This window comes from Chlorocebus sabaeus, chromosome 11 (assembly GCF_047675955.1).
Source record: "Chlorocebus sabaeus isolate Y175 chromosome 11, mChlSab1.0.hap1, whole genome shotgun sequence".
Classification (NCBI taxonomy): Eukaryota; Metazoa; Chordata; class Mammalia; order Primates; family Cercopithecidae; genus Chlorocebus; species Chlorocebus sabaeus.
The window spans coordinates 105,628,855-105,656,264 of NC_132914.1; the positions used below are offsets into that span (position 1 = coordinate 105,628,855).

At 46.2% G+C, this 27,410-nt stretch overlaps 2 protein-coding genes across 4 annotated transcripts in view; one reads left to right on the forward strand and one right to left on the reverse strand.

The window, feature by feature from the left end:
- Positions 1-496: 496 nt before the first annotated feature.
- On the forward strand, positions 497-6,419 carry FICD (FIC domain protein adenylyltransferase). Of its 2 annotated transcripts, none has more exons than XM_008004576.3 (3): positions 497-601; positions 2,149-2,507; positions 3,618-6,419. In XM_008004576.3, exons 2-3 carry the CDS (start codon positions 2,207-2,209, stop codon positions 4,697-4,699), a joined length of 1,383 nt encoding a protein of 460 aa, XP_008002767.1. In that variant the 5' UTR covers positions 497-601; positions 2,149-2,206; the 3' UTR covers positions 4,700-6,419. The 2 variants fall into 2 exon arrangements, with proteins under 2 accessions (XP_008002767.1, XP_008002768.1); XM_008004577.3 differs by lacking the exon at positions 497-601 and adding an exon at positions 917-1,023 and having other exon boundaries at positions 3,618-4,886.
- Positions 6,420-7,783: 1,364 nt separating this feature from the next.
- The window catches only part of SART3 (spliceosome associated factor 3, U4/U6 recycling protein), a 35,100-nt gene continuing 15,473 nt past the window's right edge, over positions 7,784-27,410 (reverse strand). For both annotated transcript variants that reach the window (XM_008004580.3, XM_008004579.3), the window contains exons 7-19: positions 24,201-24,356; positions 23,341-23,479; positions 22,770-22,877; positions 21,984-22,061; positions 21,790-21,848; positions 20,649-20,758; positions 17,526-17,638; positions 16,526-16,602; positions 15,475-15,643; positions 11,315-11,769; positions 10,673-10,825; positions 9,533-9,723; positions 7,784-8,844 (exon numbers count right to left, since the gene is read on the reverse strand). In XM_008004580.3, coding sequence (XP_008002771.1) covers positions 8,667-8,844; positions 9,533-9,723; positions 10,673-10,825; positions 11,315-11,769; positions 15,475-15,643; positions 16,526-16,602; positions 17,526-17,638; positions 20,649-20,758; positions 21,790-21,848; positions 21,984-22,061; positions 22,770-22,877; positions 23,341-23,479; positions 24,201-24,356 — 1,986 coding nt within the window. In that variant the 3' untranslated portion in view covers positions 7,784-8,666. The remainder of the gene's footprint in view (positions 8,845-9,532; positions 9,724-10,672; positions 10,826-11,314; positions 11,770-15,474; positions 15,644-16,525; positions 16,603-17,525; positions 17,639-20,648; positions 20,759-21,789; positions 21,849-21,983; positions 22,062-22,769; positions 22,878-23,340; positions 23,480-24,200; positions 24,357-27,410) is intronic.

Here is a 27,410-nt window from a genome sequence, read left to right on the forward strand (position 1 = left end):
GGGAGGAAAAGACACAGAGGGAAAGAGAAAATTCAAAGGCGGCGGCAAATTCAGCAGCACGGGGTGGGGGCTAAGAACAGGGGTTGCGCAGTCAAGGAGGCTAACAGGATGAAGGGTGGAAAGCATCTGCTTCTTCATTTCACACCAGGGAAAAATGAGGCACACGACAGCGGATCCGGGACGAGGAGACCCGAGGAAGGGACCGCCGTGGAACTTAGAATTTCCGGGCCCGCCACCTAGCGTGCCGCAAATCCCCACGCGCGTCGGGTTTCCAGCACCTGCTCCTCCCATCTGTGGCCTAGGCCCCGCCCCTCCCGCTGCTTATTGGCTGCTACATGAACGAGACAAATGCAAGCGACAACCAATGGGAGTGGCCCACGGCGCGTCTTTCCCGGGGAAGCCGACGCGGACGCGGGAACCCGGAAATGCGAGGGAAGGACAAGTGGAGAAAGCCAATCCGCCGAGACGAGGGCTGCGGGCGGTTCAATGGCGAGTCGCCGAGGGCGGAGCCAGAGGCCGGCGGAGAAGGAGGACCCGGGAGCTGGCGGCCTCGGAGCTGGGAGCGCGGGGAAGGCGGTTGGGGTTCTGACAGCCGCGCGCGGTGAGAAGTGGGCAAGCCCGAGGGGCTCGAGAGGACGGAGCCGGGAAGGGTGCGGCGGGGCCGCGAGCTCTGGGCGGGGTTCGGGAAGGGGAGGCTGTGCAGTCTTGGAGGGGACTTAGACCGGTCCCCTCTCCTCTCCCGGCCTCAGTTCCCCTTTTCTTGGGAAGTGTGGGGGAGAGATTCGCGCCTCCTGGAACGCACTGCTTCCCCGCACACACCCCTGGCACCGGCGAACTGCCCCTTGCCTGTACCGCCCCGTCAAGGAGCCTGTCCCCTCGGGAAGCCCGCCCAGACCCCTGGACCCGCGCAGCACTCCAGGCGCACCCCTGTTAAAGCTCATCCCAAGCCATTTCTCATGTTCTGTGGCAAAGGGCCAGGCTCCACATAAGACTCCGAACCCCCGATCCATCAGTCATTCCCGGGTCAGTACCAGCCCAGAGCAGGTGCACAGGCCCTGCTTATAGTAATAAGGTAGAAGTTGAGACCTGGGGACCGGGCTCAGAGGCCCTGGTGTTTCCTTCCGGATGCCTCTGTTTACCTCCTGTAGGCCTTCTGGAATTTAACTTACGCTCTCTGTGCCTTGGTTTCCCTTGTCTGTAAAATAGAGCTAGAGGTAGCTCTTCTTTCATAGAGTGGCATGACGGTGAAATGAGGCAATGTGTGGCCAGTACACAGCTCAGCACCTAGCACACCATAGTTGCTTAATAAGTGCTTATTGTTAGCATAGTGTTTGCATACCGGCCCCCCTCCACTCCCACTGCCAGCCCCAAGTACATACAAGCCCTGTTGTCACTGAGGCCAAGCACTGTGGCCCACAGCCTGAGTTCCTTTCGAGATGCTCGAACTGCTCCTCCTCCTGGTGGGGTCCCTTCTGGACAGGCCAGAAACGGAAGGCCAGAGAGGGGAAGGGCACTGTGGGAGCTGTGGCTGAATATCAGGGTGAGAGCAATAAATGAGGCCACCCAACAGTTGTGCTTATCAAAGATTGGGCGTCAGAACTGCTGTGGCTGATCTGCATGTGTGCCTGTCAGTCATTGGTGTCCCAAATGTTTGACATATGTCCACAAATCCAGTGTCTATAGTCAGAAGCCACAGGGATGTATGGAAAGGGGGAACACGTTAGAGCCGTGGGGTTCCTGAGTTCCAAGTCCTAAGGCTGTCACTTGCTCCCGGCGAGACTTTGGGCAAGGGACTTCACCTCTCTGAACCTCAGTTCCCTCACTTGGAAAGTGGGATGAAAACATCAGCTCAAGTTGTTGAAGACTATGACCCATGGGAGGCATTTGTTGCTTAGCACAGGGCCTGGATTATGGCAAGTGCTCAATAATTGTTGGACCACAGCAGTGTTATTTTCACAGTCACACTGCTCAGGAGGTGGCACCAGTCCTTCTAGGCTGGTCCCTCCTCTAGTGAGATCCACTCCTTGACTTGCCCTCACCCCGTCTCTAGTGAGCTAAAAGCAGAAGTCTCCAAACCCATCTTCCTGGCTGAAGTCACGCCGTGTCCTGAACGTGTCTGTTTCTCCTGTGACTCTTGGCTCCTTGCAGATCCTGCTGTGTCTCAGCTGCCTGTGGACATGCGCAAAGGGCCCTCTCCTGAGTCCAGATGATGCTCATGCCGATGGCTTCAGTGATGGCGGTGACTGAACCGAAATGGGTCTCGGTCTGGGGCCGCTTCCTCTGGGTGACGCTGCTGAGCATGGTGCTGGGGTCCCTGCTGGCCCTGCTGCTGCCACTGGGGGCTGTGGAGGAGCAGTGTTTGGCTGTGCTCAAAGGCTTCTACCTGCTCAGGAGCAAACTGGACAGGGCGCAGCATGCCGCCGCCAAGTGCAGCAGCCCATCCACGGAGCTCAGCATCACCTCCAGGGGCGTGACGCTGCTGGTGGCCAAGACCAAGGCCTCTCCAGGTAAGAGAGACTGGCTGTCTTCCTCAATGTTTGTTAACTGAGCAGACAGACATAGAATGTGTGCCGTGTCCTGTGTGCAGGGCATCGGGGTATTGTGAACAAGTCAGCCCTGAGCTCCTAGTATAGATAAGGTGACGTGACTGAGACAGTGTCACAAGTGTGGTGACGGGGAAGCACAAAGGGCTGTAGGAGCATACCAGGAAGGCTCCCTGGAGGAAGTGACACCTGAGCTGGGACCCAGTTGTTAAGTAGGAGTCATCCAAGGAGAAGGGCATCCAAGGAAAAGGACTCCAGGCTTTTCCTGACAGAGAAAAGGACCCTGTCATAAGAGAGCCTGGGGGCATTCGAGGAACTAAAGGAAGTTGAATGTGTGGAGCTGATCCTCAGGTGGCCGAGAGGGGCCAGGACAGGAAGGCTATGGCTAGAGCAGGCTCCCCACCTCCACCAGTTCTCTGTGGTGGGGGCTGAATGTGCATTGTCAGATGATGGTGGCATCCCTGGCCTCTCCCGATGAGATGCCTGTAGCACCCCTACCACCACTCCAATTATGACAACTAACCAGGTCTCCAGACATCACCAAATGTCCCCTGGGGCGCACAATCAAACCACTGGGTTAAAAGAGTGAAAGAACAGTCCTGCGATGGTAAAGCCCCCAGGGTCTAGGAAGAGTGGGGAGTTGTTAACACCTTTGGGCCTGCAGGCCAAAGGTGTGTCACCAGCACAGGACGAGCTGGAGATGTAGGAGAGGGCCTCCATTGGGAGCTGTGGCCAATGGGAAAGGCCCAGCACAGAGGGCCCAGGCAGAGTAAATGCCCAGAACTTTCTATGTCCGGAAGGCAGGAGGCTAGGAAGCCAAGGAGGTGCCTCCCTGAATACAGAGTGTGGCTCTGGGGACACATGGATAGTGGCTGGCATACCACCACACGGCTGGGGGATCAGAGTGGTACTGGGCACGTTGTGTACACACGATGCGGCTGGAAGAAGCCCCCCAAGGCCAGGGACCCAGGCTGGTCATCGTGGTTTTCCGCGGAGACCAGCAAAGGTGACAGCCCCCCTCAATGTCCTCTGCCCCCTAGCCTCCCTCACATCGCTTCTTTGGCTCTCTTCCAGCAGGTAAGTTGGAAGCCAGAGCCGCCCTGAACCAGGCCCTGGAGATGAAGCGCCAGGGCAAGCGGGAAAAAGCCCAAAAGCTCTTCATGCACGCCCTCAAGATGGATCCGGACTTCGTGGATGCGCTCACCGAGTTTGGCATCTTCTCAGAAGAAGACAAGGACATCATCCAGGCGGACTATTTGTACACCAGAGCATTGACCATCTCGCCCTACCATGAGAAAGCGCTGGTCAGCCGTGATCGGACGCTCCCGCTCGTGGAGGAGATCGACCAGAGGTATTTCAGCATCATCGACAGCAAAGTGAAGAAGATCATGTCCATCCCCAAGGGGAACTCGGCTCTGCGCAGGGTCATGGAGGAGACCTACTACCATCACATCTACCACACAGTGGCCATTGAGGGCAACACCCTCACCCTCTCAGAAATCAGGCACATCCTGGAGACCCGCTATGCCGTGCCCGGGAAGAGCCTGGAGGAGCAGAACGAGGTCATCGGCATGCACGCGGCCATGAAGTACATCAACACAACCCTGGTTTCGCGCATCGGCTCCGTCACCATCAGCGACGTGCTGGAGATCCACAGGCGGGTGCTGGGCTACGTGGACCCCGTGGAAGCCGGCAGGTTTCGGACGACACAGGTCCTGGTCGGACACCACATCCCTCCCCATCCGCAGGATGTGGAAAAGCAGATGCAGGAGTTTGTACAGTGGCTCAACTCTGAGGATGCCATGAACCTGCACCCGGTGGAGTTTGCAGCCTTAGCCCATTATAAACTCGTTTACATCCACCCTTTCATTGACGGCAACGGGAGGACCTCCCGCCTGCTCATGAACCTCATCCTCATGCAGGCGGGCTACCCGCCCATCACCATCCGCAAGGAGCAGCGGTCTGAGTACTACCACGTGCTGGAAGCGGCCAACGAGGGCGATGTGAGGCCTTTCATTCGCTTCATCGCCAAGTGTACTGAGACCACCCTGGACACCCTGCTTTTTGCCACAACTGAGTACTCGGTGGCACTGCCAGAAGCCCAGCCCAACCACTCTGGGTTCAAGGAGACGCTTCCTGTGAAGCCCTCACCCTAGAAATCCTTCCTCAGTGACAAAGGATGTCCTGAGGTTCGGGGGAAAAAAAAAGAAACAGCATTTCTAGAAACCTAGTCACTTTCCAAAGCAAAAGGAGAAACATTCTTTACCTCCAAATGTTTAGTTTAAAAAAAAAAGAAAACACTTAAGTTATGAAACCTTGTCTCTAAAATAACTTATAATTCAAGCAAGCTATTTATTTTCTTCTTTGGAGCAAGCTAGTCAGTGTTGTGTGGTGTCTGCTGTGTCTTGCTGGTGGCCGTACTTTAGGGGCAACAGTGCCACCATGTGATCAGAACACAGGTTCTGGAGCAGAATTTGCACTAAGGGGGAGGAGTGGCCAGATGTGGGACAGGGCCCAGAGCCACTGATATAACGCCTCCAAGTACTTCTCTGAAACGGGCTGAGAGGTTCTGTGACTGCAACTGGGAAGTCAGACCCAAGTCGCAGCTGAGAGAAATGGTTGAAAGCTCACTTTTCTTGAGGTTTAGATTAGTGGTGACTAACTTCCAAGCAAACTTCATAGAAGAGAAAATGAATGCTGACATTCCTTACCTCCAGGAACTTTTTGAGCCATAGTTTGCAAACTTTAGTGCCAGCGGCTGTTTTTTTCCATGTTGAGACTATTTTTCTAATTAAGAATAGGGGGTAGCCATAAAGAGCTGTATGTTGGAGGGGGAAACATGGGGGGTGGGCAGTTTGGTTTTCTTTGTGTATTGGTGTTTCTCTCACACTTCATTTGTAGTAACTCAGGCCAGATGTTTTCGTCTAAAAGTTCTCTGGGCTTGTCGTTCCACCTGTATCATGCTGCCAGGCAGGTATTATGCTAGTAGACATCTGCCCTCACCCCTCTGCCTGAGTTTTCTGTAGGTAGATGTTAACCTGAGAAAACAAGTGCCACGTGGACACCAAATAAGCATTTTTGATAATGAATTAGAGCACCAGTTTCTACTGAATGGAGCAGAAACCTTCAGCCATGGCCAGGCTGCATCCCTCTGGTCCTGGAGTTTCATCTACTTACTGCCTGGACCCCCACCTTCCACGGCCTTTGCACTGTCCCATGTCCCGTCCCCCATGGGGAGGCAGAAGAGATTGCCTCAGAGTGGCCTTATTTTTCTCGCAACTTGTGAAATGATGCAGTGCTCTATGTAATATGGCCGAGTTTCCAAGCTGTCATCCAATGGAAGTAGAATCTTCTCTTTCAATCATATGGCACAGCTGCCAATATGACTGCTGCTATTTAGAGTCAGAGTGGTAGAAGTCACTGGGTCCCTTTCCCAGTGACGGAGCCTGTGATGTCTAATACTGTACTGCACTTTGTCAGCATGTCAGTGATGGCGAATACGCAGTGTTGTCTGATTTGGGAATTCCATTCCTGACAGTAATGAGGCCACTGCTCTAATGTCGTTTATACAGTTATTCAGTTGTATAAATAGCACATTGAGTAGTTTTTGAAAGGTTAAGAAAAATAAGTGAAAAGATATATGGAATGGCTCCAAATGATAATTATCCAAACCTCTATAAAATATGTTTTCATACTCATGCTGCCAGAGGTACTTCTTAAACTCTTCTCGTCTTGGTTTTATAAGCACACCAAGGAGGTCTGACAGATGTGTTTGCTTCTACTATAGAGCAAGAGAATTTGCACTTTAGCTATATGTGAAGGATATTATTTTAACAAATTCCTGATTCTAATAAAGTTATTTTATTACATGAATGCCTGAGACTTTGCTGTCTTATTTGGGAGATGTTCCCATCTGTCATAAGGGCAATGGGGGTATCTGACCTTCGGCCCTATTCATAATACTGTTCTGGGAGAGCAACAGATCCAAGATGGTGATTTCCATGGGCAAACGAGCCAGAAGTTGGATAAACCGCCTACCTAGGTGGATAAGGACAAATTACTGATTTTTTTTTTTTTACTAAGACTCAAGTAACTGGAGTAGTTTTTCATGTTTCTATTTACCATCAGTTCTGGATTTTCTGCAGAAAACACAAACCCACTCATGTGCTCCTGGAAATCCATTTCTAGAACAGTCAACACCCGGAACCTAAATTGGGTTCTGCTCAACCCCGAAAAGGTTTGCCCCTGTAACAAGCCTGGGCTGACATCTTCAAGTATGACATTAAGGTCAGAATACTGGCTGCAGGCAAGAAAGCCAAACCGTTAATGTGAAGCAGCGAAAAGTAAGGCCACACTCACCCATAGTGATATTCACGGCTCTTCACGTGTCAGGTCCCCAACCATGAGGGCTCCCTCTGAGCTACCCAAATCATCTCACCAGCTGAACAGTCTTCCAAACAGCATCACAGAGAACACTGCAGGAGGAACACGTGGGACAGCAAAGGTTCTTGCTGCTGTCAACACACAGCGCTTGAATTTAATTCAGAAGTCTAGTAAAAAGTTTGTTTTGTGTAAAAAAGAGACGGAGGGGAACCTACATTTTAAAAGATGTAAGAGGCTTACGAACCAATAATTTACAGGGAGGAGAGCTGATATTTATAGGAAGGTGGAAATTTGAGTGGACAGTTGACATTAAGGGATTACCACTAATGTTTCTAGGAGTGAAGGCCTTTCAGTCCTCCTGAGACACCTGCCACAACATTACTGGACGAGCACAATGACATCTGGAACATGCCTCAATATAACACAAGGTGGAGGGGAGACAGACATAAAGGAAAAGGGGCTGGGAGTTGAGGAATGCTGGAAGCTGAATGGTAGGCACACAGGAGTTTATTTTACTGTTCTGTCTACTTTTTAATCGGTTATATTAAAAAATGTTAAGTTAAAAAAATATAGAAAAGCCCGACTGATGCACAAAAACTTACTTACACAACAGATAAATGAGGAGCTGATTCCCATGACATATACAAGGATTCCCTGACATCTTTCTCCAGAGTGTCTTAATAAAGTAAGCTTCCCCTACTGAACTGGCAATGCTGTTTTCAAAGCAATAAATATTTGATAAAAGATGTGAGGTAAAAAAGCTCAAAAGCTCCAGTGTCAAACTGCTATAAACTGAATTGTATAAAAACTGAAGACACATCACAGCTGAAATAATTTAAATCAAAGTGACAATGGGATTTGACTTACAGAAGTTCTATTTACACATCTGTTAGGTAAAGCAAGGTACACCCACTTCAAAACACATCTGTATGTGAATGCACATCTGAGTACCATTCAGCAAGAAGTTTTGAAGAGAACTTCAGTTTAATAAAGCTAAATGGGGAGAATTGAAGTTTGCATTTGACATGGTATTAAACAAAACCAAAGGGCTGAACTCATGTTTAGACAACACAGGTCACTAGTCACTAGGCAAAGAAAACAGTCCACAGCAGGTGGCACAAATAATTCCTATACAAAACAAATGTTGCAAATATTCTGCTTTTAGGAAACATGAAACAATGGCTGACATGTCATTTACAAATACATAATATAAAAATGCACAGCCCCCTTGAACAAAAATCCAGCAAATGTTTTATAGATGACTTCCCTCAGACCCACCCCCATAATAGGCCATTCTGGTGAATTACTAGCATCTGCCATTTCATCTTTTAAAATTAAAAGAATGACGGGCACATGTGCTGTGCAGGGTAGAAGAGAAGTGTCATACAAAAAGGGGCCGGAGCTGGCCAGAAACATTTGGACAACTGCGTCTCAAAAACCGTGTTCTCGTTTTGCTTCTGTGCCTCAGTCTTTAAGACACAAAAGTATCTTGGGACACCACATCCTGCGCCCAGGGAGCCTGCGGAGTGGTCACTTTTCTGCCACTGCCCTCAATATGAGGGAGCACTGAAAGGCTCTTGACTTAGAACCCCTTCCCCCTTTCTGTCTAAAGCAGAGGAGCCATCTGTGGTTGCGAGCGGGCAGCACACCAGGCCTGTCCATCCCCAGTGCACCGCGGGGTGGTGGGAGGTCCGCCGGGCCAGAGTGAAGTAAGGCATTTCCTGTCTCCCAGAGTCCCGTTCACTTTCTCAGAAACAGCTTGGCAAAATCGGCATTGGACATCTTGGGTGCCTCGGTGGCCGCTGGGGCGGCAACTGCAGGAGCCGCGGCAGGGCCATTCTCGGCCTGAGGAGCTGCAGCACTTGGGCGCTGCAGGGCACGAGGCAGTAGAGACAGCTGCGTCCTTCCCTTCCCCCTCCTAGAAGAGCAAACACTGAATGGACCTTTTGAAGCAACAATTTGTGGCCCCTCATTTATTTGTAAAAATAAGCCAAGATAGTTTTAAATATAACCAGAAGCTAAAAGGGGGGAAAAAAAAAAAAAAGGATGAGATAATCCCTGCCTCCTTAATTCTGGCTGTTAAGTAAAAACTGCTTCAACAGACTTGGCCTTGTTCAGTTTTGGCAAAGATCAACCCTGAGCACCAGTCGCACTCAGAGGGGATCAGTGTGACTATCACCTCTTAGACCTCGCCAGTCACCCCGCAATTCTGCTATCTCCTCCTCATCCCTAGCAGACGAAAAGCACAGCTTATGTGGATCATATAGCTAGGGCTGTAGACTGGCACATACGTGGGTGTAAGATTTCGTTTTAAACACAGCTCCAACTGGCAAAGGGGACTTGAAAATAATCACTGCCTTTAGTTTTGTCTGAAATAAATGACAAGTGTAAATTGGCCAGTACCAGGCAGAGGTCACTGCCTAGGCTTGCATCCTGCTCTAGACGCCTTGCTCCAGTGGAACCACAGTGATTACCAAAAGGAACAGCACGTCTTGGCTTTTCTGTCCTAACAGGAAGCTAATTCATGCCGGGTTAATCCCCCCATGGTCCATGAACTGGTGCCAGCCAGGACAAAGTTTGCACTAGTCTACCATGCAAGCACTTACGCTCCGTATGTCTGTGGCAAAAGCATGGGGCCACCTGGTGCCTTCCTGGTCTCCGGCTTCTCTGGAACCTTCCTCTGAGGAGGGTTGCTGATTGCCACTTTGATGACGTTCTCTTTGATAGTCATGCCGTCCATCTTCATCACAGCCTGCGACGCCTGGGATTCATTTTCATACTCCACATAGGCCAGGCCCTGGAAGAGGCAAGATTCAGAACCAAGTCAGATCCCACAGACCAGGGACGTAACCTCCTCCCGCAGGGCAGGCACTGGGCTTCCTCCCTGAGACCAGCAGACCAGGCCACAGCAAATGACCAACCAACAGGTTACCTTCCCCACCACTGCATCCTCTGTCTACAGGCTTATTTCCCCACCCTACTCTCCTTCCCAACTGCTGCTACGCACTGTAACTTCAGATAACCCTTCCAAGTTCAGTACACCTTGTATGTGCTGCAGAAGTAGAAAGAAAGAAGGAAACAGACAGATGGACCAGTATAAATCCAGCAAATAAACCAAGAGGTGGATGGGACACAGGGCCAGCAGCCCAGGTGCCCAGGTGAGCCCTTGTGTTTCTGTGCCTTCACCCACTCCCTCATTTCATCCTCTTTTTCTCTCCATTAACCTGGATAAAGGGGAGGGAGAGTGGGCGGTGGGTAGACAGTAACAAAACCACTTACTACACAAAACGGGGCACAAAAGGACTTAGCAGGAGACTAAGCGTGCAAGAAGGAAGGACAGAAGAGGCACTGCAATGGAGGGAATCAAGGGGCCCGGCTGGAGGCCCCAGGGAAAGAGAGGCCTGGGACAGAGGGAAGAGGCTGCAGGACGGTGCCCACCCCAAAGCCCATGTGCTGCTGGTCACAGGGCTTCCCCCAAGCCCCACAGCCAGGGGCCATAGTGTGGTGAATTCATGATCATCTATTTCCAACTGCTTTATTCTTTTTAGCACAATTAACTACAAACAAGTTAATCTGACTCCAAATGTAAGTAGAGCTAAGTGTGCAGATCTTTCTGTGAAATTAACTTTTGTTTCTCAGCAGACAAACTAGGAACCCATTCTAGAGGCTAAATCATCTTTGAACAGAGACAGACAGGAAGTTTGCCCAGGCCTTGAAGACAAGGCATGATCTGCTCTGACTCTGACCTTTGGTTTGCCAGCCCGGTTGGTGACCAGCCTGAGGTCCTTCACGGTGCCATGAGCCTTACAGATTTCTTCTAGTTCTTCTTTAGTACAGGAGAAAGGCAGGCCTGAGATGAACAGCTTGTGTTTCTCTAGGGAAGTGCTGTACCTGAACACCTATAGGAAGAAGGAAGACAGAGGAAAACCATGATTCAAGGCATGACCCAGCTCACCTGACTCCTCTGACACCAGCCTTGTCTCCAGGAGCAGCCCAGCCAGGCAGACTAGAGCCAAGCCATGCTCTGAAACTTGTTAACGGGGCCACTGGGGTGAGTCACTTAACCTCTCCAGGCCTCCATGTCTTCCTCTGTAAAACGGCAGGAATAAAAGTGGCCATTCACAGAGTCTGATGAGGAGTCAATGAGGTGACACACATAAAGCATTCAGCACAGTCCCTTGTCATTACTAAGCACCCAGCAAGAAGGAGCCATGCCATGAGTCAGACCTCAGTCAGCCGGCTCAGGACGGACCTTGGCTCACAAGGAAGTTTACATCCAAACACGGCATAAAACTTCCATGTCTACCCTAAATATCACTGCTGCAGGAAGAAAGTGCCTGTCTAAAGCAACCATAGATTAAAGGCATTCTTTTTTTCCATAAACCTACCTTAAAATCGGGGTTTTTGCTCTTATCCACACAGGGGGAAACAAACATTGGCCTCCCTTCTACACTTTTCCGGTCCATCTCCAGTGCCTGAAGGGCTGATTTCTCCTCTTTAAACTCCACGTAGCAGTAGCCTCTGAAATCCCCGCGATTGCTGAAGATGGGTCTGATCTGGACCACCTCCCCACAGGCCTCGAAGAGTGGCCTGAGCTTCACGTCCGGCTCCTGCATGCTGTAGGGCAGGTTGCTGACAAAGACGGTGATGCTGTCCTTGCTGCTGTCGTGCAGCACCTTAGGCATGTCCCTCTTCAGGGAGGCTGCCTTCTCCTTCTGCTTCGAAGGGGGTTCCACGTCTACAGTGGCACATTTCCCAGCGGGCCCTGCTGCTACTTCTACGTTCTGTGTTTCTCCAGCTGCAGGGATGCTGTTCTCAACCCTTCTGCGTTTGGAAGGCTGCTCTACAGGTTTTCAAAACAAAAGTAGCCATGGTTAACCGCTACTTCTCTTCAGGGAGCCTGAACAGAGGTGTGAAGTCCAAGCGCTGTGACAGCTGCCTGTGACACTCTCCCTCACCAGACTCGGTGGGGCAAGCATCACCCCTGAGAAGTCTTTTGTGACCCACCTGACCTGTCCCACAACTTTCTGTGCCCCAGTTACACTCGGATAAGTGGGCTCAATCATGTGGAAGTAACAACATAAATCCCCACTGTCCACTCTTAAATTATACAAAAGGCAAATTATACAAAAGGCCAGTGGATCTCAAAGTTCAGAAGGCAAATTCCAGGGCCCCTCTCCTACAAAGCCCAGGTCAACAGGGGTGGGACAGGACAGGAGAATCTGCACTGGAAAAGCACCCTAGTGACTGATGCCCGTGCCCCAGGGAGCACATTAGGAAAAGCACTACAAAGGGGCTGTGGTTTCTAAAACACTTTCAATAAGGTCTTGTGTCCTTAAGAGAGCTTAACCACAATCTTCTACTGCAGTCTGTCCTCACCACTGCCTCCACAGGGCCAGTGCTGAAGTTCAACAGACATCACCCTCCAGCAAACAGACCTCTCCATCAGTTCACCCACTGACTTTACAATGCAATGTAAGCCCTGCACACTGCTACTGTATTCAAGAGTGTCCCTGGGCTGGGTCCAGCTGACTGGCCCACCTACCACTGCAGCCTCCTCAACCACTGCCCCATCCCTCTCCCATGCATCTGGGTTCAAACCCAATTATCTGCTGCTCACAGAGAATGCCAGGCTGTGCTGTGCCTTCAGGCTGTGCTAACATTGGCTCCCTGTCTAGCTCAGCCCTTCCCTTCTTGCTGCCAGACAGTCACTCGGTCTTCCCCCTGGATGCCGCATCTCTTCCCCACAGTCTTCCTAGTATGAAGCTGACCCACTAGTGCCTTCTTTGGCCTCCAGCAGTATTAACAACTCCATCTCCCACAGTCCTGATCACACGCCATGCCCTGATCACACGACACTGCGGTCACACATCACATTTGCCTTACTCTGCTAAACTGTGAGGCCAGAGGAGCAACGAGCCACCCTCAGTCATTTAGGGCAGCCCAAACAAGGTGTGTAAGCAAGGTCAACTCAACGATGGATGACTCCATTCCCAGTTCTCTCTGGCTCACACATCTGTACTAAGAAAGTGTACAGAGAGTCCTTTCATGTCCAGAGACAATTCTTTTTTTTTTTTTTTTTTTTTTTTTTTTTGAGGCAGTGTCTTGCTCTGTCTCCCAGGCTGGAGTGCAACAGCATGATCTCAGCTCATTGCAACCTCCACCTCCCGGACTCAAGTGATTCTCCTGCCTCAGCCTCCTGAGTAGCTGGGAAACAGGCGCCCACCACCACAGCCAGCTAATTTTTGTATTTTTAGTAGAGGCAGGTTTTCACCATGTTGGCCAGGTTGGTCTTGAACCCCTGACCTCAGGTGATCCGCCCACCTCAGCCTCCCAAAGTACTGGGATTACAGGCGTGAGCTACCACGCTCAGCCACCAGAGACAATTCTTTACCTTGACTGACTCTCTGAAATAAATATGACCCAGAGCTGCCCGTCCCTGAAATTACAAGTGTGAAAGAAACACTGCCGGAAAATTTCACTAAGTCAGAACCATTAAAAGCAGAGCCAAGGCCGGGTGCAGTATCTCATGCCTGTAATACCAGCACTTTGGGAGGCCAAGGCGGGAGGATCACTTAAGGTCAAGAGTTCCAGACCAGCCCGGCTAACATGGTGAAACCCCATCTCTACTAAAATACAAAAATTAGCTGGGTGTGGTGGCGGGCGAACTGTAATCCCAGCTACTCGAGAGGCTGAGGGAGGAGAATCGCTTGAACCCAGGAGGCAGAGGTTGCAGTGAGCCGAGATCATGCAATTGCACTCCAGCCTCGACAGAGCGAGATCTTCTCCTGCACTCCGAGATCATGCAACTGTATTCCAGCCTCAACAGAGCAAGACTCCCTCTCAAAAAGAAGAAAAAAAAAAAAAAAAAAACCAGGGCCAAGCTTGGCAGGTCTGTGCAGGGTAGGGGCTGCAGCAATGGTGCGGGATGCTAGAGCCTGAATGGAAGGAAGACGACGAGCAGACATGGGGCAGTGGCAGGGACCCAGCCTGGATCTGAAAGCCTGAGTGAAGGAGGCAAGGGTGTCCATGTAGAGCCGTGCCTGACCCCAGGTGTGGGAGACCAAACAGGGCGGGGATGGCACCCGTGAGAAGGGGAGGCAGGGACAGGAAGTTGATTACATACCTACAGGGGCTGGGTGGAATAAGTGAGGACGCTGAGGACAAAGGCAGCCAAGTTTCTCAAGGTCAGAAAAGGGCGTGACATGGCTGGGCACGGTGGCTCACACCTGTAATCCCAGCACTTTGGGAGTCCAAGGCAGGTGGATCACTTGAGGCCACAAGTTCAAGACCAGCCTAGCCAACATGGCGAAACCCCATCTCTACTAAAAATACAAAAAATTAGCCAGGTGTGATGGTGCGTGCCTGTAATCCCAGCTACTTGGGAGGCTGAGGCACAAGAATCACTTGAACCCAGAAGGCGGAGGTTGAAGTGAGCCAAGATCACCCCATTGCACTCCAGCCTGGGCAACAAAGCAAGACTCTGTCTCAAAAATAAATGAATAAATTTTAAAAAGAGAGAGAAAGGCCTTGCAAGTATGAAAGGGAACCCTGTGGTGTTAGACTGGAACTGGAGGTACTGGTGTGAAATCATGATTTTCAGCATACACAAATAGTTACAGAAGTAAAGACGGACATAAATATGTCTGTGTACACATGCACACATGCGCGCACGCACATACACACACTCCCTACCCTCGACCACTCAGGCCTAGGAACAATACCCAATAGCAGTGAGCACAACCAGCACCTCCTGAATACCACTCATCACTCAAAGGAACCTTGGAGAAATTATGGATTCCAGGACTGAGTTATGAAAGTACAAGATGACCCTTGGGTATTGTGTGCCAGAAGGTGAGGAAATGATCAAAGAACAAGGGGACAGGTCAAAGGGACACAGAAGCCTGTGTGATGGAACTCTTGCTAGCCAAACCTGGGATAAGTAGAGCATCAACATAAATAATTATGAAAAGGGTTGTCGCCAGCAGTGGAACAAAGCGAATCACAGTCCACCTGATGGGACTCAATGAGCAGGCCACAGGAGCGCTTGTGCACTATTCCTGCCCGAGATGCATGAGCGGAATCCAATCCCTAGAGAGCATCAGACACACCCAGGCTGAGGGACACAACACAGCAACTGGCCTGTCCCCTTCCAAGAGTGCAGGTCATCAGAGTAAAAAACAGCTGAGGAGTGCTCCAGACGGAAGGAGATCCAGGAGACAAGACAGCTAAACACAACAGTGCATCCTGAACTGGATCCTTTCACTACAAAGGACATTATCAGGACAAATGGGAGCCCATGGCTGGGGTCTGAGGATTAGATGGGAGCAGCGGTCACTGCTAACCCCGGCTCTGATGGCTGCATTCTAGTCATGGAGAATGGGGCCCTTGTTTGTAAGACATACACCCTAACAGTGATCAAAGGGTGATGGGTATCAAGCTGGTAACGTATTCTCAAATGGTGCAGGGAAGAAAGTTCTTCGTACTGTTTTCGCAACTTCTCTAACTTTGATACGTTTCAAAACACAATTTCTCAAGAGCTCCTTACCTTCTTCATCATCGCCCCACTCTTTCTCATCATCCTCATCTGCTCCGCGCTTCTCTGGGCCTCTGGTCTTTTTCTTCTTTTTCAACGCTTTCTTCTCGGCCCGGGCTCTTTTCCGTTGTTCAGCCTTTTCTTCTTCTTGCTGCACAAGGGCTGCTTCCTTCTCTGCAGCCTAGAAAAGTGGGAAGATGACGCATCGCTGGATGTGGCAGTTACATTCACTGTACTGATTTGTCATGAAAGGGGAGAGGGAGTAGAAGTTCATTACTAAATGAAAAGCAGAGATCTGGAGAAAAATGTGAACAGGCTCACAGCTGTTCCACACCAGGGCTCATTCAGGTTCTTTGGAATTCTGGATCTGATGTCTCTGTTAATATTAGCAATTTCCTCACCCTAATCATTACTCATCAAAAGGAAGGGAAAAAAAATCCATAAAACTGGCCGGGGGCAGTGGCTCACGCCTGTAATCCCAGCACTTTGGGAGGATCACGAAGTCAGGAGATTGAGACCATCCTGGCTAACATGGTGAAACCCCGTCTCCACTAAAAAAATACAAAAAAATCAGCCATGTGTGGTGGCTGGAGCCTGTAGTCCCAGTTACTCAGGAGGCTGAGGCAGGAGAATGGCGTGAACCCGGGAGGCGGAGCTTGCAGTGAGCCAAGACATGCCACTGATCTCCAGCCTGGTGACAGAGCGAGACTCCGTATCAAAAAACAAAAAAAAATCCATAAAACTAAAGCCCTAAATAAGTTGGGGGTGTTCATGTTCCACTCACTAGGCTAAGTGAGGCTCTTCTTTATTCTTTTTCATCAATTCTAGTAAATTTTAGAGTCAAAATTCCCTCACTACATGGAACAAGTACTTAATATTGGGGCTGAAGTTTTAGAACAATCTAAAAAGACAGGTTTAAGCATTGATCTAAATATTTTATAATTAATACTGAGTAAAAGACACTTAGGAAAATGTAAAATGTCTTGACAAGAAACATCCATACCAAACCGAGCCAAAATAGCTACCAGAGGTGCCAAAGACTTCAAACAAACATTGTCATTACCTTCATTCTCTGCTCATTGACACGAGCTAATCGGGTTTCAGTTTTCTGAACAGCTGTATCCCAATCTTCTAAAGAACCTTGAAAGAAAGAGAAGCAAAACTTTCACTCTTTAGGATTCTGAAGGATACAATCACAAATTTTTCTTAATTTCTCTATACCTCCAGAAGAGATCTCTTCCATCAAACAATAAGAAAATGTAATCCATGTAGCACTGAAGTTCAGAATTCAAATAGTCCTTCTAAGTGGGTTTAAAATGTCCCTTCCCTTTCAGGAGAGACTTGAAAACCAGAATATGATCTATTAAGGGCTCTAGAAGGCAAAGAATATGAAAACTTTTTTCTAATGCAAAAAGTACATTTATATTAAGACTGAAGAATTTTAAGAGCTACTCAAATGTTGAGGCATTTATTTCTTATTTTTTGGTGGTCTTTGATTCCCAGTTCTGAGGGGTCCATACCCAAAATCCAGACCAATACCCACAGATAAGTTCATATGATTTTTCTATCTGAAGGCTCTGAAATTTAACAAGGGATGCAAAGAACACACTGAGCCATTTGCCTCTCCAAGGTCCTCTGTTGGACAGACGTTGTACTAGAGCATAGTGGCTCTCAAAGGAGGGATCCTGCCCATCAAGAGACATTTGGCAATGTTAACAGACATTTCTGGTTGTCATGTTTGGTTGCAGTGAGGAAGTTGCTACTGGCATTTCAGGGCTAGAAGCCAGGGATGCTGCTAAACATCGAACGCACAGTCCCCCCAACAAAGAATTAGAACTCTGTGCTACAGTGACATCACAGAGTCCTCCTGGTAGCTGCAGAATTTGAGAAGAGCTGCAGGAGGACTCATTTTCAGGACACTTGTGACAGTCTAATCATAGGGCACCACTTAAGGGGTGGCAGCATAAACACAGTCTGTCGCCAGACTGTAACCAGATGCTCCTACTTGAGACCAAACAGCAAATGGGTTAGGCTCCAAGCCAGAAGAAAGCCGGGGGTCCCACCTTCTGTCCTCTCCATGGTGAGTAACACTTCACAGACGTGCTCTGGGTAGTCACTGGTGCACTGGACAGCCCGGTGCAGGGCCTTCCGGCAGTGCTGGGTGTCACCATGCGCTCTAAGGCAGAAAACAAAAAGTTGCTGCCACCAGCACACAAAGTGGAAGGCACTCAAAGGGAGAGGCCGTCTTCTCCCAGGTAGAAACTCACTCTTCAGTAACTCTAGCTTCTGAGAAGACCTTAGCTTTCAGATCTATCCACGATGCTTTCTCCTTCCACAGTCTCTACAGTCACCTACTAAGGATTTCCCTGAAGCACTCTCTCCCTCAGCCATGCAGGGGCTACTGGAAAGCGTACCTGAGAATGTGATCTGCAACCACCATTCTACCTTTACAGCATTCACATGTGCGGCACATGGCGGGGGAGTCCAACAGCTCTCTGTAACCTGATACAGTCCCCAGGGAAATTTTACTATGGAGTCCTACTGAGGGGAGAGTCATGAATCCAGGGAAGTGTCAAATTTCATACCCAGAGTCAAATCTTTTTTTTTTTTTTTTTTTTTGAGACAGAGTCTTGCTCTTGTCACCCAGGTGGGAGTGCAATGACACGATCTTGGCTCACTCCAATCTCTGCCTCCCAGGTTTGGGCAATTCTCCTGCTTCAGCCTCCCGAGTAGCTGGGATTACAGGTGCCCACCACTACACCCAGCTAATTTTTGTCTTTTTAATAGAGACAGGGTTTCACCAGGCTGGCCAGGCTGGTCGCCAACAGATCTTTTTTATACACTGCTAATCGCAACAGCTACACAACAATTCTGTTAATCATAACTGTTATGAAACAGTGTATTCGTATATGTTTTTAAAACATTTTAAATATACATAATTATATATACATATTATGATACTCAGAAAAAAGTTCAGAGCACTGGTTCTCAAAGTAGGATCCATGTACCCCTGAGGCTCTCCCAGAGCCTCTCAGGGGGCCTGCAAAGTCAAAACTCCTTTTATAAATAATAATACCAAGACATTACTGGACTTTTTCACTGTGTTGACATCTTCAAGACAGTGCACAAGTAATGGTGGCCCTTAGCACAAATCAAGGCAGCAGAAATCTTTTTAATGCACTGTGTGATGAAATACTAAGTACACTTAAAGCCCTTCTCATACTGAAATACAACGGTTATTGCAAAAAAAAAAAAACATTACCATTTGAGTTGCAAGCTGATCAAGTCACTTTTTTCAAGGACACCATTTTTACTTGAAAGAAAACTTGAGTGACAAACCACGGTCAGTTACTCAGACCTGGGTATTTGGCAGATATTTTTGAAAATTTACAAAGTGAGGCTGCCACTCTGGGGAAAACCACTGACAGTATTTGTTGTATGTGATAGAATTCAAGCTTTCAAGTGAAAATTAGAATTTTGGAAAACTTGTATCTGCCACCACAAGTCTGACAGCTTCCTACTTAAAATACTTTTCTACTAAGATCAGTACAGATATGAACAAATACGATTTTTTAATACTATAGAAGAAAATATGTCAACATTTGAAAGAGCTGCATGATTTAGTGAATTGGGATTTTTCCAAATAATGTCGTAGAATTATGGCATCGTGTAAAAGATAAAATAGATAAATGGGTATTACTGTAACAGAATCTGTCAATATGGTTTCAGATTCCACATGCAACACTGAAGTTTTGCTATAATATGTATGAAAGAAGAATACCCATAATTATCTGAAAATGCTTCTAAAATACCTTTCTTTTCTAACCTCTTATCACACTCTTCAATGAAAACAACAGATCACAACAGACAGAATCGGTAACAGACATGAGAATTTAGCTGTCTTCTACTAGGCCAGGCTAAATATATCTGCAAAAATAGAAAACAATGCCACTTTTCTCACTGTATTATTTTGGAGTCTCAAAACAGTCACTGTTCAAAAAAGTTATTAATGTTAAATAATTTGTTATATTTAAATGAATGAAAATGTTTTTTACATTTCTCAATTTATAAATTATAAATATCAATAGATATAACTCACATACATAAAAGTGTTTTGGGATCCTCCAATTTTAAGAGTGGAAAACAGATCCTGAGACCAAAAAAATTGTGAACTGCTGATCTAGGGGAATATTCAACAAGCTTTAACAGTGGTTTTCTCTGGGGTGAGATTATAAGAAACTGTCGCTTTTAGCCAGATACGGTGGCTCACGCCTGTAATTCCTACACTTTGGGAGGCCGAGGTGGGAGGATCACTTGAGGTCAGCATGACCAACATCGTGAAACTGTCTCTTCTAAAAAAAAAAAAAATACAAAAATTAGCCAGGTGTGGTGGTGCACACCTGTAATCCCAGCTACTCAAGAGGCTGAGGCAGAAGAACAGCTTAAACCCAGGAGGCGAGGTTGCAGCTGAGACTGAGCCACTGCACTTCAGCCTGGGTGAGAGTGTGACTCCCCACCTGCCCCCAAAAAAGAAAAGAAACTGCCGCTTTCTATCACATATTTTTGTAAACATTCTGACTAATATGGGCACACAGTGTTTTTTAAATAGGGAAAAAACATTCAAAAAAACCCCCAGCAATGTAGCAATGTTATGCAATGAACAATGTTCAAGACAGACTGAAAAGTTGGTCACATTCTTTATGTTTACCCCATGTTATAAATATTGTTAGGCATATCTTATTTCATTCAAACAGTTTTAAAGGCTTGTAACACATGTATACTATAATTGCATTTTCATTACAAAAATATTTAAACATAGAAAAGTCTCAAAGAATGGGTCATGGTTATGACTGGGTCAGTAATTTTAGTTTTTTTTCTCTTAGCTTTTTAGTATTTTCTACTTTTCTATAAAAGCAAATATAAAAAATAAATAGCTCCAAAAGATCAAATAAAATATCATGCCCAAAAATCAAAACAAAAACAAATTAAAAGAAATGCACAGCTATAAGAGTTCCAGGCACAAAATATGATAAAAATTAAAAATGTACCCACTACTGAAAGAGACAGAATGAAAGAAGGCAGCCCAGTTCTAAGGAGCTAGTCCAAGCTGGTAGGAGTCAGCCAGGAGTGAAGACGGGTGCACAGCTGACAAGCACTGCCTCCCTCCCCACCCCGAGATCAGTTACCTTTCCAGGTTGTAATACTCCAGCCACATGTTGGCGTACTTGGCATTTCCTCTGGTCATGATGCTATCCCAGAGTTCCCGAGCTTTCTGCATGTTATTGCACAGTCGAGCCTAAAGTGCATCAGCAGGCTGTTAGGACACCTGAACCTTATGATGTCGACACCCATCATACAACATACTTCCAACAGACACACATAAAAAGCACCCCACAACTATTACTGTTACAGATGTCCCTGGGCATTCCCCAGGCCTCCCTCCAGTGGTAAACGGCCCAGCCCAAACACTTGAGTCTTTCTGCAGCCACAAGCTAATCTGCCTATGTTTCCTGAGAACTGAGAGAGACAGCACGCAGTACTTACGCGACAGTACTGGACAGTCATTTGTTTTTTATTTTTATCAAGCTTAATTACAAGTGTTTGAGAGACAATATTTTTTTTTAAAAAAGGCTGCTCTAGTATTAAATGCACACTCTGCTACTAATGCTTACAAACTGTGACTTGGGCAACCTGTAATTCTCAGTTCTCTCATCTTTAAAATGGTTAAGAGATAAGCATCCCATATAGAAACTACCTGACAAATGTTAGTTTCTTCTATCTGACGCTCCCTCAGAGGAGAAAACATGATTAGAATTATTACAATCCTACCTGCTGATCAAGGCAGGTTCCGTGTCTTACTGACCTTGGAGCCCCTGACCCAGTAACGACATTCAAATGATCATATCCTCTAATTACTTGCCAAATAATCTGTCTTCTACATTAGATAGAAGCCTTACTAGCACAGGGATTCTTATTCCCACAGCACCTAGTACAGTGCTGACAAACAGTACACGCTCACTGCGCTGTCACAAATGAAGCAAAGAGGCAGAGACGGAAGTAAACGAGTGAATACCTAGCATTTAAACATTTACTGCACAACTTGTAGCTGGGAGCTAATATTTTCACCAACATTATTTACAAATATGTGTCAAGCTAGGTAAATAACATGAATCCTTGTAGAGCCTACACCATTACTTAGGTAAATAACATAAATCCTTATAGAGCTTAGCCCATTATTTGGGATTCTGACTCAATTTTAATTAAGGTTTAATAGGATGCTATTCAACAATGGTGGGTGAAAGTGGTAGATTTGTCGAAAACATTTACCTCAATCCTAGCCCAGTTCTGCATAATCACGCAGCTTGGATCACCACTTTCATTGAAACCTTCAAACACAGAATTAGTAAAATTAGAAAGGAACTTGGAGACAAATAGCCTCTAGCTGGAAAGGTACATCAACCAGGAAATAGTACAGACCAGGAAATACAACTGGGCAAAACCACAGGCTGGGGCATACTTACGCTCTTCCACCTCCTGCTTCAGATACTCCAAGGCACGAGTAAAGGCGGCCCTCAACTCCTCCAGTTCTTTACTGGAGTCTAGTGGAAAGTACAAAAAAAGGCTTCAGGAAACCACATAGCCTGGCTTCGTTTGCTTTGTTTTTTATCCTATGCTGAAACTGCCCAGAGACCCATTATGTACCTGGCATCATGCAAGGGACACAGAAATAAAATTGCCAATTCCTGCCCTCATCACATAGTCAGGGAGAAAGAAATTAGAACACAGTAGAGTATGGACAGCATGGTGAAAAAGGTGACCACAGAGTGCTGTGTGGAGGGAGTCTCCCCCAGCTGGGGTGACAAAGGCAAACAGAAGAATGGCTAAAGGCTACCTGTATGAGGTGACACTGACACGAGTGTGCAGGTACAAGTTAGGGGTTTTCTGGCTGTTTTGGGGGGGGACATGAAGGGGCAGAGGATCCCATAGAGGTACAAACATTTTTCTAAAACACAGCAGTCTTATTTCAAGAAGTATTTAGGATAAATAAAAAGACCAGAAAAGAGAAATGAGAGCTAAGACTAAAGAGGCTGGCAGAAGCCAGTATAAACCATTACTCTCTTGCTTTACAATCCACAGCATGACTTGTTAAAGATAGAAATCACTAAGATTTCTGGGGGAAAAAGTCACCAATGCCTAGTCTACATCATTTGCCCAATCACAATGTTATCTGGGGAACTGGGACATCTCGCCAAAAGTTGTGTTAAGAACATGTTCAGCTCTGAAGTGAAAAACATGCGCTTAAATACCTTGTTTGAAATCAACCCTTCTCCTCAGGTAATCAAGGTATGCCTGCCAAATCTCCACATAATCAGTGGCCTGGATGAAGCCAGCATTCAAAGCTTTCTCGAAGGTTACTGGAGTTGGAGAAAAAGTCAGGATTTGTTACCAATTCAAATGGAAGCTAATATAAAGTTACTACATTCTACTGACTATAAAACACTACATGACTTTAAAGACTAATAGATGCAACAGGATGAAATGAGCTAGACAGGAATGTTGAAGAGAGAAGGTGCTACAGCACTCTACAGACTGTGTTCTAGAAAAAACTTTCACAAGACGTCCTGCAAGAAGAGTTCCAGGTCAAGGAAGTTTGGAGAAAAGACTACAACTTCTTAGAAAATGCAATGAATATTAGCATGTTAAAAAGCTCAAAGAAGCCACAAATATAACCAGTTCATCTCTCAGAGCCCTTTTTGTCACTACACTCCATATCCCAAAGAAAACCCCAGGCAACATTGATGTAATGACTTTGTCACCGCTCTCTGTTTCTCACTTGGGACAAATATCTTAGAAGTTCTCCCACAAAAACATCCGCACCAGAAATTACTTGATGATCAACTCCATGTCTCTCCATGGCCAAGAGGTACCGACTCCATAAGGCAACTGTCCAGGGGCAGTTTCTAACAGCGCGGTTATGTACAGATAACACCAAATCCTTTACTTTCAGTTGCCGATCCTATGATAAAGAATTCCAGAATCAGGAAATTAAACTTTATTAAGAATTCACCATCAACAAGACATTGCCAGCACAACCAAGTGATGAAAGAAATATCCTTATAAACGTCTCTTGTGACCGGGTTTCCTCAAAAAAAAAAAAAAAAAAAAATTACTAGGGGGAGTGGAGGAAAAGGACAGAAGGAACTTATAGGTTAAAACAGCCTTAAGAGACGTCAGCCAACCCTACTGGATAGACCTCATTTGGATCCTTTTATACATATACACTGAAATATTTTATATACACATATTGAAATATTTACCAATGAAATATCATTTCTGGATTTGCTTCAAAGTAACAAATAAGGCGCAAGTAGGTGAGACTACAGATCAAAGTAAACTAAAGCTATAATTGTTAATAATTGTTGAAGCTGGGTGAAGGGTACAGGAAGTTTCATTTTACTTATCTGTCTACTTTTATATGTTTACATTTTTTCCATAATAAAAAGTTAAAAATATCAATTTGTTTTAAGTCCTCAACACAGACTATATGCTAATTTTACTTACAGTTAGTGACCATTTTAAAATAACCTGAAACACTAAAACTTCCTAAAGGAGTTGGCAAAGAGGAGAAAAAGTGGATGGAGGAAAAGCAAGAGCAGGGCCATATGCAACAAACTCCTGGCACTCTAAGTAGATTATAAATTGGCAAAAATAAAATGAAATTAGAACAGTGATCTTACTAGGTACTGACTGTAACGGATCCATAAGTCTGGGACAAGGCAGTTCTCGACCAGGGCGCGCTCAAAGATCAACTGAATGCGAGCAGGATCGCCAATTTTCATCTCAAAATCGATATATGCTTGATATTCTGACAGCCTTGGTGCCTCTGCCTGCAACTGGAGTACAGGAAAATTGTATTAAAGTTGAATTGAGTTACTGGCAGGAAGCACAACACATCTGCAAATACAATAAATTCTGGCAAAACTGGCTACAGTAACTACGAATCGCCAAATCCTCTCTCTCAGAACCACTCCACTATGGCCTCCACAACTTCTTGAGCAGAACAAGAGTCTTCTCATCTGGTCCAAAGTGCCAGTTCATGGCAGTCATAACAAAGGCTCCATAAGCCCTTTTCTAAATCCATTCCTAGACCACAGGGAATTTAAGTGGCCCATCAATCGTGAACTGAGTGAAAGAGCAACGCAACACCTTTGCCAGTGACCACTGTTAACCACCCTTCCAAACCAGAAGTCATGTTCTTAGGCTACTGAGTCGAGTTAATACAACCAAACTGGAAAATTGTGGTGCCTGATGCTATTTCAAGTTTCTTATTCCAAATATCAGTTCCTGGAAGAATGTAGGTAAATGCAGAAGATGGAGGCAGCTGTGCTGAATGTTTAATGATCCAAAGACATACAATCAAATTCTTTTTAGAAAAAAATCTTATTCGACATGTTTTCTCTTCAGGCATATTTTGCTGATGGCCACGACATAATTGAATGATTGGAGTTTTGAGAAGAACAGGTACATGCAAATCATTTACACATGAAAAAGAAAGGAAGTAGTAGTGCAGAAGAGTAAGAAAACACACAGGCTCCGTATTCAGAAAGGGGATGTTTCACAGCCTCCATTTCTAGTAACGAGAAAGAATTAGTTACCCAGACACACTGTACCATTCGAAACAACTAAAACTACTAAATTAAATATAATATCTTCTTAAAATTCATCAACAAACTGGCAAAGAAACAAGAAATTCTAAGGACTAAGGACAAAATCTAAATGAGGGTGGAAAGCTAAGTAAATGTTAACCTTTTGCTGGCTTGACATACATTAAGAATTTGATCTTCACAATTCTATTGTTGGCAAAGAAAGATAGAAAAAACAGTCAAAAAGCCCAAAAAACCTCAAGCCAGTCCACACATGGACCTACTGCAATGAAATTAGAGGACAGCAAACCAAATCAATGAGATCTTAAAAGCAGTCAGAGAAAAAACAGTGACTACCTCTGAAGAAGCAAGATTTATACAAACCGCTGACTTCTCAACAGCAACAACAGACATCAGAAGACAGAAAGATACACTCAATTGCTGAGAACACTCTGTCCGTCCAGAAGTCTTTTGTTGTTGTTGTTGGTCTAGAATTCTATAGCCTAAGAAAATAATTTTCAAGAAGGGAAGTAAAGACCTTTTTGAACAGAGAAAATCTGTTACCAGCAAATCGCCCTCGCAGGGGACTCTAAAGGTCACGTGTTGAAGACACTGGACAAATTTATAATATTATTATAAAGCTTTACAGAAAGACAAGATGTAAGTAGCAGAAACCTATACTATGTTCATAGATTGGAACATGTAAATTCTTCCGCAATTCCCCAAACTGATCTCCAGGTTCAATGCAATTCCAATTAAAAAAAAAAAAGATTTTAAAAATATAACTACAAAAGCTGATTCTAAATCTGATGGAAGCATTGAAGGCTAAAAAAAAAAAAAAAAAGCCAAGATACTCTTGAAGAGGAACAAGGTGGATGGGACTCACCCTATCCAAGAACAAAACATTATAACTCTCATCATTACAACAGTGTAACGTAAGCCAGTGGGACAGAATAGAAAATCCAGGAGAAAGACCCACACATACATGGACAGCTAATCTATGACAGATGTGGCACTGCAAATCAGTGAGGGGAGGAAGGAATAATCAAACTCAGTACTAGAACAACTGGTTCTCCATATGGAAAAATGAAACCAGACCCAGTCTCATACCACTTAAAAATCAATTCCAGGTGGATGAGGCCCTAAATATGAAACAAAAAACTATAAAATTTTATAAGAAATTAGAGTTAACTAGGGAATATTTTTCAAATAAGCACAACAAAAGCACAACCAAAAGGTAAAGAATTTTAATCTAATTGGATTTATCACTAAGAACTGTTCATCAAAAAACACCATTAAAAAAAAAAATAAAATGAAAAGGCCATCGCGGTGGCTCCCACCTATAATCCCAGCACTTTGGGAGGCCGAGGCAGGTGGATCACCTGAGGTCAGGAGTATGATACCAGCCTGGCCAACATGGCGAAGCCCCATCTCTACTAAAAACACAAAAATTAGCTGGGCGTGGTGACGAGGGCCTATAATCCCAGCTACTAAGGAGGCTGAGGCAGGAGAATCGCTTGAAACGGGGCGGGGGTAGGTGAAAAGACAAACAACAAACTGGGGAGAAAATCTGCAACACATACAGCCTAAAATAAGGCTTAAGACTCAGCACTCCCACAAATCAATTAGAAAAAAGATACATTAAAAGGGAAATGGTCAAAGACTTTTTTTTTTTTTTTTTTTTTTTTTTTGAGACAGAGGCTCGCACTGTTGCTCGGGCTGGAGTGCAGTGGTGTGATCTCGGCTCACAGCAACACCCACCTCCCGGCTTCAAGCGATTCCCCTGCCTCAGCCTCCCAAATAGCTGGGATTACAGGCACCAGCCACCATGCCCAGCTAATTTTTTGTATTTTTAGTAGAGACGGGGTTTCACTATGTTGGCCAGGCTGGTCTCAAACTCCTGACCTCGTGATTCGCCTGCCTCGGGCTCCCAAAGTCCTAGGATTACAGGCGTGAGCCACTGCGCCCGGCCCAAACACATTTTTTTAAAGAAACAGGGTTTTGCTTTGTCACTCAGGCAAGAATGCAGTGGCACGATTACAGCTCACTGCAGCCTTGACCTCCTGGGCTTCACCTCTGGAGTAGCTGGGACTACAGACACACAGACACGTGCCACCAAGCCCGACTAATTTTTTTTTTTTCTGTAGAGACAGGGTCATGCTACGTTGCCCAGGCTGATCTCAAATTCCTGGGCTCCAGCAATCCTCCCGCCTTCGCCTCCCAAAGTGCTGGGATTATAGGCATAAGCCACCGTGCCCAGCCTGAAGACTTTAACACGCACAAAAACTTGAATGGCCAATCCAC